Genomic DNA, 23,948 nt, shown 5'->3' with positions numbered 1-23,948 from the left:
GAGCAAAAGAAGACAGACACAGAGATTCCCCTGGCGGCCCAATGGCTAAGCCTCCACGCTCCCCACGCGGGCAGCCCGGGCTCCACCCTGGTCAGGAACTGCAGCGCGCGCCACAGCTGAGAGTCTGCACGCCGCAACTAAAGACCTCGCACACCTCAACCACGACCCAACACGGCCAGAGAAACCCACAGAGACACAGAGGACTATACACTGTGCTTTCTGGCTCCATGCGTACGCCGCTGAAGGACCTGCAAAATTAGTCTAAAAAACAGAAATCAGAATTAGAAATCAGAATCAGGAATTGTTACCTTTCACTTTTGAAGGATGGCTTTAACAACCATGGGAAAGGGAAAGGGGAAGTGAAGTCGCTCAGTCGTGTCCGACTCTTTGCGACCCCGTGGACTGCAGCCTACCAGGCTTCTCCGTCCATGGGGTTCTCCAGCCAAGAGTACTGGAGCGGGGTGCCACTGCCCTAACAACTAAAAAGGCACAGGAAGACACTGCACTCACTCCCAACATCCTGTCTCTCCCTCTGTGATTCATATGCTGATGGCACTCCCCAACTCAACCTGCAGCCTGGGGCCCCTCATAGGCCGGAGTCAACAGACTACAAGAGACGACTGGAAGGCCAACGTTTTAACCAAGGCTCTGAGTGTCTCCCCTTCACCCTGGCCACATATCGGTCTTATCCAGGTTCCTGGAGGAGGTCCAGGATCTTTGCATGTGCTGTCCCCTTAGTCTAGAACGCTCTTCTTGCCTTTCAGGGTTTAGCTGACATTCAGTTCAGTTCAATCCAGTCCCTCAGTCGTGTCCGACTCTTTGCGACCCCATGAACTGCAGCATGCCAGGCCTCCCTGTCCATCACCAACTCCCGGAGTTCACCCAAATTCTTGTTCCATCGAGTCAGTGATGCCATCCAGCCATCTCATCCTCTGTCGTCCCCTTCTCCTTCTGCCCCCAACCCCTCCCAGCATCAGAGTTTTTTCCAATGAGTCAACTGTTTGCATGAGGTGGCCAAAGTACTGGAGTTTCAGCTTTAGCATCAGTCCTTACAAAGACATTAGAGAAGCCAAAAGGAAAGGTAAGCCAAAAAGGAAAGGACGTGAAGAAGAGACGTGAAGAAGAGGTGAACAGCTGAGAGAACCAGTGAGAACTCAGGCCCTGAGAAGCCAAGGGCAGGGCAGGAAGAGGCCACGGGGAGAGGTGAGTGAGTGAAAGTCACTCAGTGCTGTCCAGCTCTTTGCGACCTCATAGACTGTACAGTCCACAGAACTCTCCAGGCCAGAATACTGGAGGGGGTAGCCTATCCCTTCTCCAGGGGATCTTCCCCCACCCCAGGGATAGAACCCAGGTCTCCTGCATTGCAGGTGGATTCTCTACCAGCTAAGCCACAAGGGAAGGGGGGAGGTGACAGGTGGATAAAAGAGTAACAGGCTGGAGAAGGCCTTATGGACAAGGCAGGGGGGTACAGAGACAGAACGGGGCCGGAGTAGAGTGACATGCGGGAAGTACGTGGAAGTGACTGGACGAGCTGGTGGTGACAGACCAGGGCGTCAGCAGCGAAGTGGGAGCGCTCAGTAATAAGTCTGTGGTCGATGCAGGGAGTTAGGCTGTAAAGACACAAAGCGGAAGGGGGGGCCGTATGGAGGACCCCACAGTGATGGCCATTCACGGGGCCTGAAAAGTGCATAAGGGAAGGCGACAGGTGTGAAGGAGAGGTGATGGAGGGAGACACGGGGCAGTGAAAGGGCACTAAGAGCAGTCGCTCCGTCGTGTCCGACTCTTTGCCACCCGTGGACTGTAGCCCACCAGGCTCCTCCGTCCACGGGGTTCTCCAGGCAGGAGTACCAGAGTGGGTTGCCATGAAGGTGTAAGGCGATGACAGATGGAGACAGGCGACTGGAGAAACAGGAGCCCTAATGGTGACGGGAAGGGCACAGCGAGGGAAGAGGAGGCAGTGATGGGGAAGGGGCCAGATGCCACAGGGCTCAGGCCAGGGGAGCGCCACGCGGCGGGCCCTGAGCGGGACACAGGCAGTCCCGGGAGCACTGCCGGGGCGCCTCGCCGGCGAGCGGGGCGCTGACTGTGGGGGCCCTGGCAGCACAGGGGGAGGGAGGACACAAACGCGAAACTTACTGACGAGGAGGACAGTCTCTGGGGGGTCGCTGACGGGGGGCTCCGACTGGGAAGACACCGCAGGTTGGGGGTGGCCGCTGCCTCGAGGGGCGCTGGTGGGGCGGACATTAGGGAGCGAAGACTACTGCCCTGGGGGCTCTAAGAAAGTGGAGGGGTGGACAACGGCGGGAGGTCACTGGCGGCGGCCGCGGACAGAATGTCAGCCCGCGGGGCACACGTGGAGAGGACGCGGACGGGGCGGGCGCTAACGGGGCAGGGCTGGCCTGGGGGACGCTGACTGGGGGGCGCCGGCAAGGTGAGCCTCCCGGCGGCAGCTGACATGGGGACACGGAGGCGCGGGCCCCGCCGGCTCCGCAGGCCAGCACCGCCGGCCCTCAGCCGCGGCCGCACTCACCTGCCCCGCGGGCCGGGCGTCGCGGCGGCTCCTCGGAGGCCCGGGTGGAGGCCAGGGACCGGGCGGAGGCGAAGCCCGGGCGGCCTGGGGTAGGCCGCGCGCACATGGGCCCGGCCGGGCTAGGCGCCCACAGACACTGCGCCCACAGATCCGGCGCGGCCTGCCGGCGCCTCAGAACCGGCTCAGGCCCCGGGCCGCGCTCCGGTCGCTCCAAAATGGCGGTGGCGGCGGTCGGCCGCGCGCACGCCGGGGGCGGGGCCTCGTGTCTGGATGGGGCGGGGCCTCCGTGTGGGTGGGGCGGTTGTGGGCGGGGCCGCGCCGGGGGCGGGGCCGCGCGTGGTGGGCGTGACCGCGGGGGTCGGAAGGGCCTCAAGAGGTAGGGGCGGGCGTGGCTTCCTCCTCCTCTAGTCCCTCTCTGTAAACATCTCTTGCTCTGTCGTCCCCTTTCTCCTGCCTTCAATCTTTCCCAGCATCAGGGTCTTTCCAATGAGTATGTTCTTCGCATCAGGTGGCCAAAGTATTGGAGTTTCAGCTTCAGCATCAGTCCTTCCAATGAACATTCAGGTCTGATTTCCCTTAGGATGGACTGGTTGGATCTCCTTGCAGTCCAAGGGACTCTAAAGAGTCTTCTCCAGCACCACAGTTCAAAAGCATCAATTCTTTGGCCCTCAGCCTTCTTTATAGTCCAACTCTCACACCCATACATGACTAATGGAAAAACCATAGCTTTGACTAGACAGACTTTTGTCAGTAAAGTGATTTCTCTGTTTTTTAATATGTTGTCTAGGTTTGTCATAGCTTTCCTTCGAAGGAGCAAGTTTCTTTTCACTTCAAAATGGATCTGATCCCTGGCTATGCCGAGCCTTGTCAGCAGAGGGTGCTGGAGAGGTTGCCAGAGAAGGTTTGCTACAGGGCCTCTCCGCTGGCGTCAAGCGCGGCTTCCCCGGGGTCCCACATTTGCCTAGACAGCTCCTCCCGAACATCTTTCCCAGGTAGACCGCAGGGTGGATTTCTGGCAAGTTCTGTAGGGTGATCGGTCATGAAATGCGGGTTAAAAGCATCAATCTTACAACCGAGAATAGATTACAAGCCCTGCAAACGAAGACCCCACCCCACCCCCCACCTCTGAGGCTGGAGGGGCACTAGGCAGAGTTTCAGAATAGGGGCCAGTGCTTGCGACGCTCGGGCTGGTTGTCCTGCTGTGATAGCCGGCAACCGTCAGCCTGATCATGATGCTCTTCTGGGGTCAGCTAGGATCCCTCTCCTCTCCCACCCACCCTGAGTTCCAGTCCCTCCACTTCTAACTGGAGCCCCTCTCCCCGAAGCCCTAGTCTTAGAACAGTCTCTCCCACCAAACTCACAGCAGCAACGTCCCCGCGGGCTCCCTGCTGCTACCCTGCAATACTTGCTGGAGGCCAGCTTGTCATAGTCAGCAGAGCACCCAGTGGAAACAAGTCCAACTGCATCCCTCCCCCAGGGGCCCCCATCTCACACAGCATGAAAGCCAGTCCCTGCTGCCACCCACAGGTCCTACACAGTCGGGTCTCATTTGTGCTCTGCTCCTTGTTCATTTAGCTCCAAATCATGACACCTTCCTGCCACAGGCCACTCTCTGTGCAGCCTGTCACACCCTCCAACTGCCCCCGTGCTAACTGACCTCCCACATCTTACTCCATCGTCCCCTTCTGTCTGAGGACTTCCCTGGCCTCCCTACTTAAAATCTCAAGCCTCCATACACACATGCACGTGTACACACACGCATGCACACGGGCACACTCACAGCCCCTTTCCCTGCTTGGTTTTTCCTCCTTGTATCAGTAGTTGGGGTTCAATAAGGAGACAGAGACCACACAGTGACTTCAGAGAAAGTTTGATATAAACACTACTGATAGTGAGATTAATTATAAAGAATGCTGTATTCAAGAAAGGACAGAACATTCCTTGCTCAGTGCTCCCAGGACCCAGCTCCATTATTGCAGAGCAGCAGAGAAAACTGGATCTGGATTTGAGGCAGTAAGTGGAAAGTGGACTGACCTCTGGAAAGTCAGCTTCTGCATGCAGCCTTTCAAACATACCTGACTTCCTATCAACAAGAAACAATGCTATATTTTCACCTACGAGGGACATCTACTCTTACTGTAAGTGAAGAAGCCTCACCTTCCCCTCAGGGAGAGCATCTGTGCAGTCCCAGCAGTCCCTGCATCATTACTGGCTCATTCATCACTCCTCAGATGGTTACTGCTGCACTGAGTATTCTCTTATGCTCTCCAAACTCAATAGTAATGTTAACTTTGGACAACTTGTGTATTTTTTAACTAAATTTATTATTCAGTGTATGTATTTAGTTCAGTTCACTCTCTCAGCTGCGTCCAACTCTTTGTGACCCCATGCACTGCAGCACGCCAGGCCTCCCTGTCCATCACCAAATCCCGGAGCTTGCTCAAACTCATGTCCATCAAGTCAGTGATGGCATCCAACCATCTCATCCTCTGTCATCCCCTTCTCCTCCTGACCCCAATTCCTCCCAGCATCAGGGTCTTTTCTAATGAGTCAGTTCTTCACATCAGGTGGCCAAAGTATTGGAGCTTCACCTTCAGCATCAGTCCTTCCAATGAATATTCAGGACTGATTTTCCTTTAGAATTCACTGGTTTGATCTTGCAATGCAAGGAACTCTCAAGAGTCATCTCTAACACCACAATTCAAAACCATCAATTCTTCGGCACTCAGCCTTCTTTGTGGTCCAACTCTCACATCCATACATGACTACTGGAAAAAACATGGCTTTGACTAGATGGACCTTTCTTGGCAAAGTAATGTCTCTGCTTTTTAACATGCTGTCTAGGTTTGTCATAGCTTTTCTTCCAAGGAGCGTCTTTTAATTTCATGGCTGCAGTCACCATCTGCAGTGATTTTGGAGCCCAGAAAAATAAAGTCTGACATGGTTTCAGTTCTTTCCCCAGCTATCTGCCATGAAGTGATGGAACCGGATGCCATGATCTTCGTTTTCTGAATGTTCAACTTTAAGCCAACTTTTTCACTCTTCTCTTTCACTTTCATCAAGAGGCGCTTTAGTTCTTCACTTTCTCCCATAAGGGTGGTGCCATCTGCATATCCAAGGTTATTGATATTTCTCCCAGGAATTTTCATTCCAGCTTGTGCTTCATCCAGCCCGGCATTTCGCATGATGTACTCTGCATAATACTTTGGCCACCTCATGTGAAGAGTTGACTCATTGGAAAAGACCCTGATGCTGGGAGGGATTGGGGGCAGGAGGAGAAGGGGATGACAGAGGATGAGATGGCTGGATGGCATCACCGACTCAATGGACATGAGTTTGAGTGAACTCCGGGAGTTGGTGATGGACAGGGAGGCCTGGCGTGCTGCAATTCATGGGGTCGCAAAGAGTCGGACACGACTGAGCGACTGAACTGAACTGAACTATTGTTCCATGTCTGGTTCTAACCGTTGCTTCTTGCCCTGAATACAGATTTCTCAGGAGGCAGGCAAGGTGGTCTGGTATTCCCATCTCTTGAAGAATTTTCCACAGATTGTTGTGATACACACAGTAAAGGCTTTAGCATAGTCAGTGAAGCAGATGTTTTTCTGGAATTCTCTTGCTTTTTCTATGATCAAATGGATGTTGGCAATTTGATCTCTGGTTCCTCTGCCTTTTCTAAATCCAGCTTGAACATCTGGAAGCTCTTGGTTCACATATTGTTGAAGCCTAACTTGAAGAATTTTGAGCATTACTTTGCTAGTGTGTGAGATGAGTACAATTGTATCGTACTTTGAACATTCTTTGGCATTGCCTTTCTTTGGGATTGGAATGAAAACTGATCTTCTCCAGTCCTGCAGCCACTGCTAAGTTTTCTAAATCTGCTGGCATATTGAGTGAAGCACTTTCACAGCATCATCTTTCAGGATTTTAAATAGCTCAGCTGGAATTCCATCACCTCCACTAGCTTTGTTCACAGTGATGCTTCCTAAGGCCCACTTGACTTTGCACTCCAAGATGTCTGGCTCTAGGTGAGTGATCACAGCATCATGGTTATCTAGGTCATTAAGATTTTTTTGTGTAGTTCTTCTGTGCATTTTTGCCGCCTCTTCTTTATGATTTCTGCTTTTGGTAGGTGCATACCATTTCTGTCGTTTATTGCGCCCATCTTTGCAAGAAACGTTCCCTTAGTGTCTCTAATTTTCTTGAAGAGATCTCTAGTCTTTTCCATGCTTTTGTTTTTCTTATTTCTTTGCATTGATCACCTAGGAAGGCTTTCGTATCTCTCCTTGCTATTCTTTGGAACTCTGCATTCAGATGCATGTATCTTTCCTTTTCTCCTTTGCCTTTCGCTTTTCTTCTTTTCTCAGCTATTTGTAAGGCCCTCCTCAGACAACCATTTTGCCTTTTTGCAAAATGTGTATGTAATATTTCAAGTCATTTAACATTTCTAACTGAAGGATAGTTGCTTTACAATGTTGTGTTGATTCTGCTGTGCAGCAAAGCAAATCAGTTACAGATACACACTCACCCATTCTTTTTTAGATTTCCTTCCCGTTTCGGTCACCGCAGACCATTGAGTAAAGTTCCCTGTGCTGCTCAGCAGGTTCTCGTTAGTTATCTACGGTATCATTACTGTGTGTGTGTCAATTCCAACATTGTGTATTTCTTAAAAATGGAAAACAGAGAAAAGACGATAGTTAGTTTATATATTACATATGCAAAGAGAAAACATGCTAAGCTACTACAGTTCTTGTTTCTGAAATTGATCGCAAGATGTAGTTGATAGTTACGGCTTTTCCATAGAACGCTTTTCCCACAGTGTACACAGAACAGCTAGTCCAAAGCCAGGCTGAATCCAGAATTTCTGGACAGAAGGACCAAATAAAATAAACTCTATCACTATATATAAATACCAAAAGCAAAAGTATTCACCCATCAATTAGGAAAAGTAAAACTGTGATATGAAATAGACGCGCCTCTGAAGCGCAGTCAGAGCAGGAAGAGCCATGGCCTGTCCTGCTCTCCTCAAGAGCCCAGCGGCGCGGCAGCTCACAGACGGGGGTAACAGGAACTGATGCCTGCGCGCTCAGTCACTCAGTCCTGTCTGACGCTCTGTGTGACCCCCTGGACTGCAGCCCACCAGGCTCCTCTGTCCATGGGGTTATCCCAGCAAGAATACTGGAGTGGGCTGCCATTTCCTCCTCCAGGGGAATCTTTCCGACCCAGGGATCAAACCTGAGTCTCCTGCATTGACAGGCAGATTCTTTACCACTGAGACACCCGGGACTCCCCAGATCAGAAAACTGCTCCTCCATAAACCAAACAGGATCAACACAGAGACAGCCACACCTGTATACACCCTAACCAAATGCCTGGATGTCAAAGACAAAGAAATCCATGAAAACCGCAAGAGGAAAATGACCCCCATCCCACCCATGGGAAGGAAGACACGGTTAAATAGCTGACTTCTCACAAGACACGATGGAGGCCACAGGCAGTGAAATGACGTGGGCCAAGTGTCGAAAGAAAAATGAAACAAAAAAGAAAAATGTGCAAAGGAAAGACAAAACCTGCCAATGAATGAATTTTATACTCAGCAATACTATCCTTCAAAAACGAAGGCTGGAGAGAAAAATGAAAGTGAGATAAAGATAGTCCCAGTAAACAAAACAGGAAATTTATTGGGAAGAGATTTCCCTTATCAGAAACACTAAAGAAAGTTCATCAAACTGAAAGAAAATGAAAAGAAAAAGAAAGTTCTTCAAGCTGCTCTCTCAAATCCATAGGAGTGAAGAAAAAAAAATTTAAGACAGAAAAAAAAACCCAGGAGTGAAGAACCAAATTCAACAACTTATAAAAAGACTTATCTACCAAGATCAGTGGGGTTTATTCCAAGAATGCAAAGTTGGTTTAGCATCCAAAATTCAATTAATGTAATACACTATATTAATAGGAAAGAGGGTAAAACCCACAAGATTGTCACAATAGCTGCAGAAAAGGCATTTTACTAAATTTAACACACATTCATGATAAATACTCTCAAAAAACTAGGACCAGATGGGAAATTTATCAACTTCATTAAAGGAAAATATCTATAGCTAACATCAAACTTAATGGTGAAAGATGTTATGCTTTTTAAAGACTGGAAACAAGCCAAGGATGTCTGCACTCACCACCTCAGTTCTGCACTGTAGGATTCTGCATGCAAGCAGCTTGGAAGTCGCCAATCTCTGCTGAGAAGTAAAGGGCTAAACAAACTGAAAAATTAGCAACTCTTCTTGGGTCTGTAGGAGAAGAGAGAACACAGCAAACCACTCTTCCCAAGGTAGGAGAGACAGGCAGGTGAATACAAGTCGTCACAGTCTGCAAACATTCAGGAGAGAAACTGACTTGAGACTCTGTGTGAGGAGGCGGGACCAAACTGTAATTATTAATAAATTTCTGGAGGCTCACCATAGACAAGTCTGAGAGTTAAAAACACCACGGGGACTCAGTCCTAAGGGAGTCCATACAGTACTGTGAGATTTACCCCTGGAACATGACCAGGTTCCCAAGTAAATATCACAGCAAAGTCCCCTCAAGCTTTCTGCCGAGGGAGGGAAGGAACCATTCCCAACGTTCTGAGCACTCTGTTTTTCCTAACAAGGCTGCCTTCAAGGAAATCTTGTTAGCCAGAGCCTGACCTGCTGGGGTGTTATCAGAGCCTAACTGACCTGGGAAAGGGAAATGTCCAGCTCCAGCCTCCCCTGGACATCCTGCCCCAACCAAGGGGAGATATAAAACGGAGAAACACTTGTGAAGTTCCCATCCAGAGGCACAGACTCAGTAAGAGACTGGGGCCTCATCCCAAGATGGACTGAGGCCTGGGCTCTGGTCCCAGGGAAGAAGGCTTCCCTCCCCACCCCTCACCTGACGTTACTAAGGCTTGTTTTCAGCAGGTCCTTCCACCCAGTACATCATGTCTGGCTGTCGCAAAATAATTACAAGGCAGATCACACAATTAAATGGCAAAGACACAATCTGAAGAGACAAAGCACAGTTCAGAACCAGACATGGCAGAGAGATTGGAATTATCAGACTAGCCAGAATTTTTTACAGGAAAAGGATACAAGGTAAAATCAACAAAGGGAAAAGGCTCCTGGGGCCAAGCCTGGGGAAGACAAGTGCCAGCTGCCAGGTCCTCCTGGAGTTACACTGGAGAAGCTTAACTGTCCCAGAGAGTCATGACAAAGGGCGGGAAACGCTGCCAACCAGGGAAGTTCATTAGAAACTCAGCAGCCATGGTCTTAGCAGGAGCTTATATTTGCTTGCTAAGGCTGCTGTAACAGATACAAACCTGGAGAGTTGAACAACAGAAATCCGTTCTCTCGCAGTGTAGGAGGCCAGGAGTCTGAAATCAAGGTGTCAGCAGGCTGGGTTCCTTCCGGAGGCTCTGAGGGACCATTTCACACATCTAACTTCCGGTTGCTGCCAGCAATCCATGTGGGTTTCACACTCCAGCCCCATCTCTGTCTCTCTACAGGTTTCTTTGCGACTGCCCGGGTCTTCCTCGCTGCATGTGGGGTTTCTCCAGTTGCGGTGAGCGGGGGCTCCTCTTCCTGGCGGTCCGGGGTTGAGAATCTCGCTGTGCTCCACAACAGCAGAGTTGCCCCGACTTGCCGCAATGAGAGAGCGAGCGCCTGTGCACGGCGACAAACACCCAGGGCAGCCGCAAACAATGGAAACGGATTGAAACCTTAAAAAAGTAATAAAAAGGCTGACCACATCAAATGTGGCAAGGACGTGGAAAAACTGGAACCTTCGTACATTGCTAGTGGTAACATCAACCAGTAAAGCCCCTTTGGAAAATAGTTTGACAGTTTCTTATAAACTGAACATACAGCCCAGAAAAGGGGGAGAAGGAGGAGCTGTGATAATATGATAACTGGAGTCCACTGGAGGAGCTTGGAGGCTTCCCAAAGGTTGGGCTGTGACAGTCTTTGATTGGCTTGGATGTCCTTGGGTGGAGGGAAGTTTTCTGCTTCCTGTTAGAGAAAAAGTAGAGACACCTGTCTTCCTGTTTCTGATAACTGACAGTGAACCGTGGACATGGGAACGCTCCCAACCAGAGTGTTCTGGCTATCCTGGCTCCAACTTCAACTGAAATTTCTTTAAATAACTCCACTGAGAGTGGATTATGAAAATGTCATGCATCCAGACAATGAACGACTAGTCATATAAGGGAACAAATTACTGATATTCACAACAACATGAATGAACTTCAAAAATACTATGCTAAGTTATGACCAACCTAGACAGCATATTAAAAAGCAGAGACATTACTTTGCCAACAAAGGTCCATCTACTCAAGGCTATGGTTTTTCCAGTAGTCATGTATGGATGTGAGAGTTCTTTATAAGAAAGCTGAGCGCTGAAGAATTGATGCTGTCAAACTGTGGTGTTGGAAAAGACTCTTGAGAGTCCCTTGGACTGCAAGGAGATCCAGCCAGTCCATCCTAAGGGAGATCAGTCCTGGATGTTCATTGGAAGGACTGATGTTGAAGCTGAAACTCCAATACTTTGGCCACCTGATGTGAAGAGCTGACTCGTTTGAAAAGACCCTGATGCTGGGAAAGATTGAAGGCAGGAGGAGAAGGGGACGACAGAGGATGAGATGGTTGGATGGCATCACCTACTCAATGGACATGAGTTTGGGTAAATTCCAGGAGTTGGTAATGGACAGGGAGGCCTGGTGTGCTGCGGTCCATGGGGTCGCCAAGAGTCAGACACGACTGAGCAACTGAACTGAACTGAAGTGCAAGAAACCAAACAGAAAGACTGCATATTGTATGTAGTAGTTTACTGCTTGCCTGCTAAGTCACTTCAGTCCTGTCTGACTCTTTGCGACCTTATGGACTGTAGCCCACCAGGTTCCTCTGTCCATGGGATTCTCCAGGCAAGAATACAGGGGTGGGCTGCCATGCCCTTCTCCAGGGGATCTTCCTGAGCCAGGGATCAAATCCAGGTCTCTTATGTCTCCTGCACTGGCAATTGGGTTTTTTTGTTTACCACTAGCATCAGCTGGGAAGCTATAGGGCTGTTGCAACAAATTATGACAAATTTAGTGGCTTAAAACAATGTACACTTACAGTTTTGGAAGTCAGAAATCTGAATTGCGTCTTATGGGGCTTAAATCAAGGTGTCAGCAGAACTGCATTCCTTCTGGAGGCTCGAGGGGAGAATCATTCCCTTGCCTGGTTCTAGCTTCTGGAGGCTGCCTGCTTTCCTTGGTTCATGGTCCCTTCCTCCATCTTCAAAGCCAGCAGTGTGGCAACTACCAGTTTCTGATTCCCTTTTCTGACTCATTTTGGCCCATGGATTCTAGGCAGAAGTGTTATATCACGTATTGTTGTTGTTGTCTAGTCTCTAAGCTGTGTCCAAGTTTTTTGCAACCCCATGGACTCGAGCCTGCCATGGCTCCTCTATCCACAGGATTTCCCAGGCGAGAATGCCGGAGTGGGTTGTCATTTCCTTCTCCAGGGGATCTTCCTGATCACTTGTAGGCCAAGGCAATTAATAGCTAGCAGGTCTCCACTAATCTCTTTTCCACTGCCAGTGCCATAAGAGGCCATGAGTTCCAGAGGCAAGTCAAGAAGAGACACCTGATTCTCCCATCGGTCTATGGACAGTGAGAAATCTACTGAAGACTTGGGAGCTGTTACTCCGAGCTAGTCTATCCTAGGCTAAGTGCGGAGCTTTCCTTAAAAAAAAAAAAAATATATATATATATATATATATATATATACAGAGAGAGAGAGAGAGAGAGGGAGCGTGTCAGTTATTGTCTCAACTCCAAAGTCGCCCTTCCATGATCCTGTGTGTGATGGGGGTGGGGGGGATGAGACTCTGAGGCCACATTTTGAGGGGCAAGGGCTGGTGATGCCGTAGAAGAAGAGGGGGCTTGCCATCTGCCCCCAGCCACACTTCCCCACCGCAGCCGAAAATAAAACGGCACTGCTGGCTGGAGTTACGCGTTACACACAGAATTCGGTTTGGACAGACGGGTCTGAGACGGTATGCAAAGGCTGTCCAACAGGGGCCCAGAAATATCTGGAAAAGCAGTGGACCCAACAGGCGAGGAGGGCACTTGCGGGAGTCTCCCAGCACCGGTATCCGGGCTAAAGAAAGCAAAGTGCCCCAGAGGTCACACACGAACCCTCTGCAAATCCGCACGCCAGGAGGCGACCACGGGGACAAAACTCAAGGGAGACCAGGACAGCCGGTAGAGTGGGAGGTCAGTAACGACGAAACCCTGCCGGGCAGGGCACTCGCCCGGCTCAACCAGACGGGGACACGCCGCGCCCCACGGGGCGGCGCCCCGGCCCTGGCTCGGCTTCCCCGATCACTCCTCCCACCGGAAGTCCCTCCTCCAGGCTCGGGCCGCTCTGGCCCGCGCAGGAGCATCTCGCTTGTGGTCTCGGAGCCTCTCCGCCGCACGGCGCTCCTCCAGCCGCCAGGGGCGCGCGAGATCGCCCCTGGGCCGTTCTGGCCCGCGATGGCCTCTCGACTGCTCCACCGCGCGGAGCTGTAGCGCCGGGGTTGCTGCGGCCGGTCGGTTCCCTCGGCAACGCCGCGGGCCGTTTCCCGGGCAACGCTGGGCGGTGCAGGTAGCTGCGGCTATGGACCAGGGGGCCGGGGCCGGCAACGGGCCGCAGCGGGCTCGCGGCCGCCTCGGCGCGCCGTCGTCCGGGATGCGGGCCCCGGGGACGCCCTGGGCACGCTTCTCGGCCTGGCTGGAGTGCGTGTGCGTGGTCACCTTCGACCTGGAGCTGGGCCAGGCGCTGGAGGTGAGGGGGCCGCGGGCCGGGGCCGGGGCGGCCGCGGAGGGCGGGTCCTGCGCTGTCGCTGGAGGCGGATGCGGCTCAGGCGTTGCCGAGGGGCCTGGGAATCCCACTGCCCGTGAGATACCCTCCGGTTCTTCCCCCTCTGGAACCCTGCGCTGGTCCCCTCCTGAAACACGCCCCCCAAGCAGAGGGGAAAATGTGAAGTTGCCAAGACCTCCCATAGGGATGGAGGAGAGGGGAGCCCTGCACTTCTCATCCCCAAAGTGGCACACTTGATTCCTCCCCAGGAAAAGCCTGTCTCTCCCCGCTCCCCCCGCCCCCGCCTTTCCCACACTATGACACCTTCTCCCCTCAGTTACTCCGGCCAGAATCCCAGGGGTCACCCTTGACTTCTCCCCTCCCTCCATCCCACGTCCTGGGAGGATGCAAGGCTGACAGCTCCACCTGCGGAAGGCTCCAGATTCGTCAACCCCAAGTCCAATATCTGTGGTCTCTTGCTTAAACCTCTGGGCTCCTCCTTGTTAACTTAGAACCTGATCCAGACCCCTGGTGAGTCACATCCAGCCCCGGGAGTCATCTTTCTGTGCACTGACTGCACCCAGCCCACCCAGCCTGGGGAATTCTCCCTGCCTTCGAGACTTTCCCACCCCCACCCACATGGATGTAGATGACAATGTGACAGACTCAGAGAGGAAGGCCTTCTGTAGTTGAGCAGGGCTGGCGGGATGGTCTTCCCTGTGCCCTGAAGGCCATGACACAGACCGTGGAGCTGACCAGGGCAGGGGAGGCTTAAGACGTAGGCTTCAGCACGCTGTCTGAGGCAGCTTTCTGAGAACCCAGGAGGTGGTGCATCCCGTGGCTGCAGTTGGCTGAGGTGAGCCTGGTCAGCCGTCATGGGAAAGCCAGCGTCAGGGTGAAGGGCTGTTTTCCAAGGCCTTGCTGAACTCCACGAGGCTGTGGGAAGCTCAAGTCCTAATGGGCAGAGGGCTGACACCACCCAGCTCGCTGTGGGGACCCCACTCACCGCACCTGTCCCCTGATGGCGCACCAGGCTGACTTGATGCAGGAACCTGAGAGCAGAGAGGTCAGGTGATTTGCCCAGCATCTCAGAGTCCATTTTCCTGCTGGTGCCCAAATTGTTCCCGATGAAATCACAAGGGAAGGGAGTCTACTATTTCCTTAAGGCATTCTCATGTATGATTTTCTAGAACTTAACCATTCAAGCAAGAACAGTTAAAGGCTCCATGTGCTGGGCTTCCGAGCTTTGCTGGGGCTGTATAACTCCCGGGGTGTTGGGGGGCCGGCGCGTCTGTGCAGGGATCAGGTAGGGCAGCCCCCGGTGCTCACTGGTTTGAGTCTTGTCTTTCTTCTCCCCCCTGGAGATTGTGGGGAGGATCAGGCGTCATTTCAGCTGAATCCACAATCACTCATGGAGCACCTGCCCTGCCCTTGCTTGGTTTTCCTGGGCTTGGCCTGGCTGAGCACCACGGAGGCTCTGGCACTGTGCTTGGCGCTGGGGCAGGATGGAAGACCCAGGAACTGCCCTCCAGACACTCGTGCGTCATGGAGACTTCCATGGGCAGACGCAGCTCAGAGGAAGGAACAGCACTTGGCCAGATCTTGGAGGATGAGAAGGAGGCATCCAGACCTGGGAGGGGGGCTGTTTCAAGTAACCCCTCCCCCCAGAAGCCAGCAAAAGCAAAGGCAAGGAGCCAGCCATTCAGTCAATAAACCCAGGACCAAGCGACTGCCGCCAGCCAGGCTCCGTGGTCCTGCTGCTGGACGTGAGGACACAGAGCTGGGTGCGATGCCGGGCCTGCCCACCGGCACTTCATGTCCTGTGCTAGAGACACAGAGTCAGTGGTTCAGGCCCCGCCCCCCGAGAGCGTGCGGGATGTCTGTGGTGTCCCACCCACGTGGGTGCTCTGGAGCCTGCAGGCAGGCAGGGGTCAGACCTGCAGGGAGGGCGGGCAGGGCTGTGCTCCCAGCCGAGCAGAGGGCCCAGCTCCGCTGCCTCCGGCCTTGGCAGCGCTCCTCTCTGCAGCCCCGCCAACCACAAAGCCGGTGCAGTGAACCACGGCCGAGCCCAGAGGGTCCTGGCTCCAGCGGGTATCAACGTCCCCTCAGCTGGCCACAGCTCCCGCACTGCAGTCTCACGACTCTTTCAGTCTCCGAAACTACCGAAGGCCCAAGGGGCTTTTTATGTGGGTCGCATCTATCAACGTTCTCTACACTAAAAGTTAAAACTGAAAAATTAAAAATGCATATTAATCCATTTTGAATCAAGAGATACCATTTATATTAATATAGCTATTAATATTTCCACCAAAACAACCATATTTTCAGAAACAAGTTTAGTGAGGAGAATGGCATTATTTGATACTTTTACATCCCTTTTAATGTCCGGCCAAATGGAAGGCAGCTTGAGAGACCCCCGCGTCATGAAGACCCCCCACGTCAGCTTCAGTCAGTGCCCCTGACGTCCTGCATCACAGCCTCGGGAAGCGATGCCACACGTGTGAGGAGAGACTGGAACAGGCAGCCTCGGCTCAGGGAGCCTAGGGCACCCATGCCGCGCATAGAGAAGCGTTTTCCTGGAGGTACCTCCTCCAGCAAGGCGAAGCTCCGAAGCTCCCACGTCTGTCGTCCTCAGGACTCCTGGGTTACAGCAGCACCACCCCTGAGCCCTGAGGCTTGGGTGGAAAGGATGAGACCCCGTGGCTCCAGGGGACAAGGCTCACCATATGCAGGCTCTGTGCCCTCTGCCCGTCTCTGTGGGTCTGCCCCATTTGTCCCCTCGCTCAGGTGTGGCCTTCCCTCTGGCCTGTGCTCCCGGCTCCTAAACTCTGAACGCAGAGCCCTTGGCAGGGCTGCAAGCCTGCTCAGACGCTGCAAGATTCCTATGCCTGCAGACCAGATTCAGACCCCTGACCTCAGCACTGAGAGCCTGGTGTGCCCTGCCCTGGCCGCCAGGCACCTGCCTTTCTTCTGCCCTTCTCAACAGACACGCAGAGGCCTGGCCCACGCGGCCCTGTGGCTCCTGCCTCTCTGGGCGCTGTCTCCAGGTACCTCTGTGGGCCCACCCCACAGACAAACAGCGTTTGGCCAGCTCCCCTCCTACCTCTTCTCAGGAGGTTCAGTGGTAAAGAATCTGCCTGCCAAGCAGGAGACGCAGGTTCAATCCCTGGGTTGGGAAGAGCCCCTGAAGGAGGAAATGGCAACCCACTCTGGTGTTCTTGCCTGGGAAATCCCATGGACAGAGGAGCCTGGCGGGCTGTAGTCCGAGGGGTCGCAGAGAGTCACTCGACTTAGGGACTAAAGCAGCAGCAGCAGCAGCCTCCCTCCTCTTGGTTTCTCCTTCTTGCTGCCGCCTTAGCTGACATCTTGTGATTTCTACGTGACCCACCTGTTCCACTGTCCTTTAGAGACATGTTTTCACACTCTCCATAAATATAGGCCCCTCAGAGTTGTTGGGGGTTCAGTTCCAGGCCACTGTAGTAAAGCCAGTCACACAGATTTCCTGGCTTCCCAGCACATAAAAAAGTTACGGCTACACTAGCTTCCCTGGTGGCTCAGACAGTAAAGAATCCGCCTGCAATGCAGGAGACCCGGGTTCAATCCCTGGGTTGGGAAGATGCCCTGGAGAAGGGAATGGCCATCCACCCCAGTATTCTTGCCTGGAGAATTCCATGAACAGAGGAGCCTGGTGGGCTACAGTCCATGGGGTTGCAAAGAGTCCGACACGACTGAGCGACTAACGCTACTACTACTACCTTAGACCCTGGTGTAACGAGCATGCAAGAAATGGCACCGCATCTAAAAACAATGTGTGTACCTTTATTTCAAAGTGCTTCCCTGCTAAAAAACGCTATCGTTTGAGCCTTCAGTAAGTCATCATTTTGCAACAGTAATGTCAAATACATAGATCACAGGTCACTGAGACACATACAGTGGTGAAAAAGTTTGAGATGTTGTGGAAGTTACGAGGATACGACGCAGAAGTGTGACATGAGAAAATGGCGCCTGTAGAATTGCTAAGCCCTTAATTTGTGAAATAGTCATGACGTCCAGAAGCACAATAAAGCAAAGTGTAATAAAACGAGACATGCCTGCGGCGCGGTATCTGGTGAGGGTCTGCTCCCTGCCGGGGCTCCGAGGCAGAAGTGCCTGGGACACAGTCCCAGGCCTCGGGACACTCGGTGGCCGCAGAGGAGACAGTAGGCCCAGAGCACACGGAGGCAGGAGCTACACGATTGCGCCAGCGGGAGTCCCAGGGCCCAGCACTCAGCATCTGGGGTTCAGGGCACAGCCCAGAAGAAGCCTAGTTTCAGCCAAAGCCCACGTGCTCCTCTGCCTGGGAGTTTGGCACAGAGTGAGAAGGGGGCCATGCACACCAGCCCCCTCCGCTCCCGGTCCACTGCAGGCAGCCACTGGAACCAGCCTGCTACTCTGAGCACAGGCCAGGGCAGCGGCGCCGCCGAGGAACAGCAGCATTCGGGGCTGCCTGCTGTTTTTTGCGTCCCACAAGGAGATCCATTCAGACCCGCTGCCTGAGCACAGGGCTGCTGGCCGGACAGGCAAGCCTCAACCTGCTTGGCTCCCCTCGAGCACGCCCCGTCTCCCAGATACAGCCTGGCCAGCTGGTCGTGCTCCCTGGACACTTCTGGGGCTTGGGTACCCCACAGGTCATGCTCCAAAGCGGGAGCAGGCTGGAAGCTCCCGGACCCCTCCCTAGTGGGGGTTGGAGTGAAGATGCTCAGAGGCAAGGGTGTCAGCGTCAGGCACCACCTCGTGAAGCCGGGACGAGGAGGCTGGTTGCCTGCGCGAGCAGGCAGGGAGGGAAGGGTACGGCCAAGCCCCTCTGGGTGGGCAGGGCAGGCGCGGAGACCAGCAGGGCCTGCCCCCCTCCAAGTGAGGGGGCGTCTCGGGGACGGGCAGTTGGTCCATGGAGACAGAGAGGCCGGTCTGAGCAAGCGGCCATGAGGGTGAGAATGTGGGCAGGGAGTCAAGCTTGGTCAGGGTATGCCGGCCAAGAAACGGGAAGGATGGGGCCAGGAGTGGCCCCATGCTGCAGGGGCCAGGATGCTGGGGTGGGTGTGGAGCCCAGGAGAGGGGGAGGGTCAGCAGGGAGTCAGAGGAGGCGGAGGGGGTGCAGCCCAGCACCGAGCCAGCCCAGCCCATGCCACCAAGCGGTCTGTGTCCCCCACAGCTGGTGTACCCCAGTGACTTCCAGCTCACGGACAAGGAGGTGGGTCCCAGCCCTCTCGGGAGCAGACCTTGCCTGGAGAGCAGACCCTCACGGGGTTTCTGTGTTTCAGAAAAGCAGCATCTGCTACCTGTCCTTTCCCGACTCCCACTCAGGTAGGCCACCCCACCGCCTCTCCCTGCCCTGCCCTGGGCGTCGCTCTGGGACCGGCCCGGCGCGCACCGCACCGCCTGGAGCCCCAGCCGAGCTTCCTCTGGGGAGATATTCTGAGTCCTGCGTGGCCGCCAGGCTCCCTGGCTCCTGTGGAAGAGGGGTCTGGGCAGAGGGACCCGCGGGGTCTGGTCTTCGCCCCGGCAGAGGGGCCACCGGGTCCTGGCCTCGGCCCTTCCCCGGGGCTCGCATGTGTGGCCAGCCTGTTTTCCATCCCAGGCAGGCTCAGCCAGGTCACATGGAGGTCCTGCCACCCCACAGCGGGCTTCCTCTGTGCCCACACTGTGGGGCTATCTACGCGTGTCTGTGTGCTGAGGTTAAACCCCGAGATACAGGAGTCAGGGCACGGGGGCCTCTGTGGGGAGATAAAGGGGCTCTGGCCTCCCCCCTCCGACCCCCCAGGGGCTGGCAGGAGAGACTCCAGCTGGACCCAGCGTGACAGGCCTTCTCTTCCCCAGGCTGCCTTGGGGACACGCAGTTCAGTTTTCGCATCCGTCAGTGTGGAGGGCAGAGGTGCCCCGGGCACGCGGGTGAGAAGCCTGGCGACAGAGGGGCCCCCGCGTCACTCCAGGTGAGCGGCTACCCCCTCCCCTCCACCATGGGGCAGGATCCGGCCGGGAGCTGCCCCTTCAGGCCGCCTGGCCCACCCCCAGCCGGCAGGGTCTCCGACTGCCGCAAGCTGAGCCTGGCGCCCCAGCCTCAAGCGGGGGCTGGCCAGCCCTTCTGAGGCCCTGCTGGTGTCCCCGGAGCTGGTCCTGGGCGCTCGTGTGCACCAGGGCAGGGCTTAGGGTGCAGGCCTAAAGGCCTCCCGAGCCCCGAACCGCTGCCCGGGTCTGCGGAGATGTCCCTGGAGAGGTTCCCAGGTTCCCAGAGCCAAGGTTCACAGGCCAGCTGGAGGCTGGGGAGAGCATACCACGGCCTGGGCCGGGGTCCACGGGGGCAGCAGGGAGCGTGGGCGGGGGCGCGGCCTGGCTGACACCCCTCCTTCCAGAGAGAGCCTGCACACTACTTTGGCTACGTGTACTTCAGGCAGGTGAAGGACAGCTCCGTGAAGCGGGGCTACTTCCAGAAGGTGAGCCTGGGGTGGCTCCACTGGGAGCGGGGGCAGCTGCCGTCAGGAGGGACTAACGGCCTTGGGGTCCGGAGCCTCCAGGAACATCCCTTCCTCTGCAGCTCTGGGCACTTGGTGCCGGGCTGAGCCCACCACCACCCAGGCCGGGGTGTGGGCTCTGTGGAGGCCCCGCTTCGCCCAGCCCGCCCGCAGCCTTGTCCAGCCCCGGCTCCCTGCCCCTCCCCAAGCTGGGATGTGGGTGGGGTGCCTCATCACAGTCTCCGTGACTTGATTCTTGAGCTCAGGAACCAGAGCAGAAGGTGCTTGAATCCCAGGAGACCCTCCCAGAATCCTGGCCACGTGCCTTTGCCAAAGGCCTGGGCTCCAGCTTGCTCTGCTGTGGTGGTGGTTTTCTAGTGACCTGAAGTCCCTCGTCAGGCTGTTCCTGAGACAGCCATCCTAGAAAGCCGGTGGGACGCCCTGCCCCGGGCAGCCCTGGATAGCCAGGCCCCAGGAGTCCCTGCGGGGTCCCCATGGGCTGGGGCGGCGTCTCACCAGCCCCGGGGTCCCTGCAGTCGCTGGTGCTGCTGTCCCGCCTGCCCTTTGTCCGGCTGTTCCAGGCACTGCTGGGCCTGGTGGCCCCCGAGTTCTTCGACAAGCTGGCGCCCTGCCTGGAAGCAGGTGAGCAGCCAGCAGGCCCGGCGGGGCCACTGCGTCCACCCGGCTATAGCTCGCGGCGTTCCGCTGGGCAGCTTCCTCCAGGCCCAGCCTCTGACACCAGCCGCCTGTGTCCACAGTCTGCAACGAGATCGACCAGTGGCCGGCGCCCGCGCCGGGGCGGACCCTGAGCCTGCCCGTCATGGGAGTCGTCCTCCAGGTGGGAGCTGGCAGCCGGCGCGGGGGCCCCTGTGCGTGTGGCCCTCCCGCCGCAGCTGCCCCTTGGTCCACAGGTGCACATCCCATCGAGAGCGGACACACCTGAGTCTGGGCCCCTGGAGCCCAGCGGCCACGAGGTGGGGCCCCTCTGCCTGCCGCTACCCTGCCCCCGGCCCAGGCCTCCCAGCTCCCCTGCTGGGGTCCTGGGGCCGGCCACACCCCAGACAGAGCCCATGACCCAGTTGGGGGCGGGGTGGCCCCGCCTGCTCCTGGGTGCTGGGCTCAGGGAGACCTGTGGGTAGGGATGCAGCCCGAGAACTCCTCTGGGGGGACAGGGGCCGCTTGGTGCTCTGGGGCAGCAGCCTCAGTCTCAGCCTGGCCCCTCACCCCTCGCAGACCCTGCTGCCAGCCCCTGTGGTCCTCCCCAGCGTCCACGAGCTGGACCTGTTCAGGTGAGCCCTGCACACCCCCACCTCACCCCCCCCAACCCCCACCCGCCGCAGACGGTGAGTGAGCCCCTGAGGTTCAGGCCCATCCGGGCGGGACTGCCAGGGGCACTGCCAGTCAGGAGCTGGCCCCCCGGCCAGTTCTGAGAGGGAGACTTGGGCAGACAGGGAGCCCGGTGCCCAGGGTCTGCACCCAGAGGATCCGAGAGCCATGGGCAGGCTGCTCAGGGACAGCAGTGACGGTGCTGGAAGGTGCCGCGGGGGAAGGCCATGCTCCCTGGGGGGTCGGCGGGGGACCCCACCTTTGGAGCCCCGCCAGGTCCAGCAGGAGCCAGGGATGCCGGCCTCCAGCTTGGGGGCCACGGGGGCGGCCTGGACGCGCCCTCAGCAGGTTCCCACGTCTCTCCACCGTTTCCCTCTGGTGTGAGTCCGGCGTCCACTCGGAGCAGGGCCTGCCCGGACCTGTGGGGGCAGGTGGTTGGAGCTGGGGAGCCCCCTGCCCGGCCAACACCCCCGCCGGTCCCCCGCCCCCCCAGGTGCTTCCGGCCCGTGCTGGCCCACGTGCAGCTGCTGTGGGAGCTGATGCTGCTCGGGGAGCCCCTGCTGGTCCTGGCGCCTTCGCCCGCCGTGTCCTCGGAGATGGTCCTGGCGCTGACCAGGTTGGCTGGGCGCCCGGCGGGGGGCAGGGGCCCAGGGCCCGCCCCGCGTGCTCACTGCCCGGAGGGTCCCCACTCCCGCAGCTGCCTGCAGCCCCTCAAGTTCTGCTGCGATTACCGCCCCTACTTCACCATCCATGACAGCGAGTTCAAGGAGTTTACCACGCGCACGCAGGCCCCGTAAGCGCCGTCCTCGGCCCCGTCCCTCCCCCGCCCGGCCCCGGCTCCTGCCCCCGCCACGCCTCGCCTCCTTCCCTCCCTTTTTCTCTCTCTCTAGACCAAACGTGGTCCTGGGAGTCACAAACCCTTTCTTTATCAAAACACTCCAGCACTGGCCCCACATTCTCCGAGTCGGGGAGCCCAAGATGTCAGGTGAGGCTGTCTCCGCCTCCACCCAGGGCCCCTGGGGACTTGCGTGGGGCCTTGTGGGGTCTGAGCCTGCAGAGACAGAGCTGAGGCCCTGAGGCCCGGCCGTGGGGTGTGTCTCGTAGGGGACCTTCCCAAGCAGGTCAAACTGAAAAAGCCCTCGAGGCTGAAGACCCTGGACACCAAGCCAGGTCCGTGTTCCTCTTCTCCCGGGACCCAGAGACAGGCCTTGGGGCCGGGCAGGGGCGGGCAGTGGGGCTGGCACAGCCGGAGGGGTGCCCCCACCCCCAGAGCAGAGCACGCGGCTCTCTGCCCTCCCTAGGCCTCTACACCGCGTACACGGCCCACCTCCACCGAGACAAGGCCCTGCTCAGACGGCTGCTGAAGGTACCGCTGGGGGTGGGGTGCTCCCCGTGGGAGGGGGACCCAGGCCTGGTGCTTTGGCTCAGCCCTGGCGACCCCCAGGGCCTGCAGAAGAAGCGGCCGTCGGATGTGCAGACGGCGGTGCTGAGGCGCCACCTCTTGGAGCTCACTCAGAGCTTCATCATCCCTCTGGTGAGGCCAGCACGGGGCAGGGGACCGGGGACTGGGGGGGGGGGTGGCGGCTGTGGCCCAGACTCACTGCCCTCCCGCCCCCAGGAGCACTACATGGCCAGCCTCATGCCGCTGCAGAAGGGCATCGTGCCCTGGAAGGTGTGGTCCCAGGGGGGGCTGGGGGTTCTCAGTCAGGGCCAGGGGTGTGCCTGGGAAGTGCCCCGGGGAGACTCCTAAGTGGCCCAGGCGTGCCCCTGTGAGGCTGGTCCTCCAGCACTGGCTCACTGGCCACTCGCCGCCACTGTCACAGACTCCTCCCCAGATCCGCCCCTTCCGCCAGGATGACTTCCTGCAAAGCCTGGAGCGATCTGGGCCCCAGCTCACCTGTGTCCTCAAGGGCGACTGGCTGGGCCTCTACAGGTGGGCGGCCCATTGGTGGGGTCCAGGGCTCCCGCGGCCGGTGGGCGCACGCACCCACCCGTCAGCCCACTGGAGCCCACAGCCACCGCCCCCCTGCCCCTACAGGCGGTTTTTCAAGTCCCCCCATTTTGACGGGTGGTACCGGCAGCGGCACAGGGAGATGACCCAGAAGCTTGAGGCCCTTCACCTCGAGGCCATCTGTGAGGCGGTGAGGGGAGTGCTGGGGGAGGGGGCTTGGAGGGGAAGCTGCTGCCAGAGTTGGGGGGGCCTTTGGAGACAGACAGCCCATCGTCCGCGCAGAACATCGAGATCTGGATGAAGGACAAGTCCGAGGTGGAGGTCGTGGATCTGATCCTGAAACTTCGGGAGAGGCTGGTGAGATTCTGTGCGGCCCTGCCTGCACTTGGCCAGCCGGCTGTGCAGGCTGCCTGCCCCTGAGCCCCGCTGTCCCTTTAGGTTCGGGCGCAGGGCCACCAGCTGCCCGTGAAGGAGGCGACACTGAAGCGGGCACGGCTGTACATCGACACGGCCATCGGCTCCCTGCCCAAGGACCTGCAGGCCGTCCTGTGCCCTCCCTAGGACCATGCCCGTGGGCCCCGGCCAGAGTCTGGCAGCTGTTTTCCTCCCCCGCCCCCCCACGAGCTCCCTGCTTCCCCCCACCTGGCACTACCGTCGTCCAGCAGTAAAGGTGGCATTTGGAACCATAGCCTGGACCCTGACTGTTGGTGGCTCGTGTGCCAGCTGAGCCTCACCTCCCCCTGGGCCCCACCTGCCCGCCCCAAGGTCTTAGGCGGGTGGGGGCGGCACGCTGTGAGCCCTTACTGATCTGA

The 23,948-nt window shown here is 56.8% G+C and overlaps 2 protein-coding genes across 10 annotated transcripts in view; one reads left to right on the top strand and one right to left on the bottom strand.

Annotated features, from left to right (window-relative positions):
• PPP6R2 (protein phosphatase 6 regulatory subunit 2) overlaps positions 1-2,793 on the bottom strand; it is a 61,925-nt gene extending 59,132 nt beyond the window's left edge. For 5 of the 6 annotated variants that reach the window (XM_061418962.1, XM_061418956.1, XM_061418960.1 and 2 more), the window contains exon 1: positions 2,531-2,793. The gene's annotated coding sequence lies outside the window, so the exon portion shown is untranslated. Of the gene's footprint in view, positions 1-2,136; positions 2,275-2,530 lie in introns of all 6 variants that reach the window. The other variant, XM_061418957.1, reaches the window with a different exon arrangement.
• A 10,273-nt stretch (positions 2,794-13,066) lies between these two features.
• DENND6B (DENN domain containing 6B) lies at positions 13,067-23,824 on the top strand. 4 transcript variants are annotated; one of them, XR_009736767.1, is made up of 20 exons: positions 13,067-13,356; positions 18,563-18,601; positions 18,672-18,714; positions 19,228-19,340; positions 19,761-19,841; positions 20,396-20,501; positions 20,618-20,697; positions 20,771-20,833; positions 21,093-21,148; positions 21,679-21,801; positions 21,883-21,978; positions 22,076-22,170; positions 22,290-22,355; positions 22,487-22,551; positions 22,630-22,719; positions 22,804-22,857; positions 23,009-23,118; positions 23,224-23,318; positions 23,419-23,493; positions 23,575-23,636. XR_009736767.1 is itself a non-coding variant. In XM_061418949.1 (20 exons), exons 1-20 carry the CDS (start codon positions 13,189-13,191, stop codon positions 23,695-23,697), a joined length of 1,749 nt encoding a protein of 582 aa, XP_061274933.1. In that variant the 5' UTR covers positions 13,069-13,188; the 3' UTR covers positions 23,698-23,824. The 4 variants fall into 4 exon arrangements, 3 of the variants coding, with proteins under 3 accessions (XP_061274933.1, XP_061274934.1, XP_061274935.1); XM_061418949.1 differs by having other exon boundaries at positions 13,069-13,356; positions 23,224-23,326; positions 23,575-23,824; XM_061418950.1 differs by lacking the exon at positions 18,563-18,601 and having other exon boundaries at positions 13,069-13,356; positions 23,224-23,326; positions 23,575-23,824.
• Positions 23,825-23,948: the final 124 nt, after the last annotated feature.

The sequence above is a fragment of the Bos javanicus genome, chromosome 5 (assembly GCF_032452875.1).
Source record: "Bos javanicus breed banteng chromosome 5, ARS-OSU_banteng_1.0, whole genome shotgun sequence".
NCBI lineage: Eukaryota > Metazoa > Chordata > Mammalia > Artiodactyla > Bovidae > Bos > Bos javanicus.
This window is presented reverse-complemented; position numbering and strand designations above follow the sequence as displayed.

Excerpts from the sequence above, each read along its gene's own strand:
- DENND6B (XM_061418949.1), top strand. The coding sequence starts at position 13,189 with ATGGACCAGGGGGCCGGGGCCGGCAACGGGCCGCAGCGGGCTCGCGGC. Across the intron at positions 21,979-22,075 it reads ACCACGCGCACGCAGGCCCC|ACCAAACGTGGTCCTGGGAG; the intron begins GTAAGCGCCGTC and ends CTCTCTCTCTAG. Across the intron at positions 22,356-22,486 it reads GACCCTGGACACCAAGCCAG|GCCTCTACACCGCGTACACG; the intron begins GTCCGTGTTCCT and ends TGCCCTCCCTAG.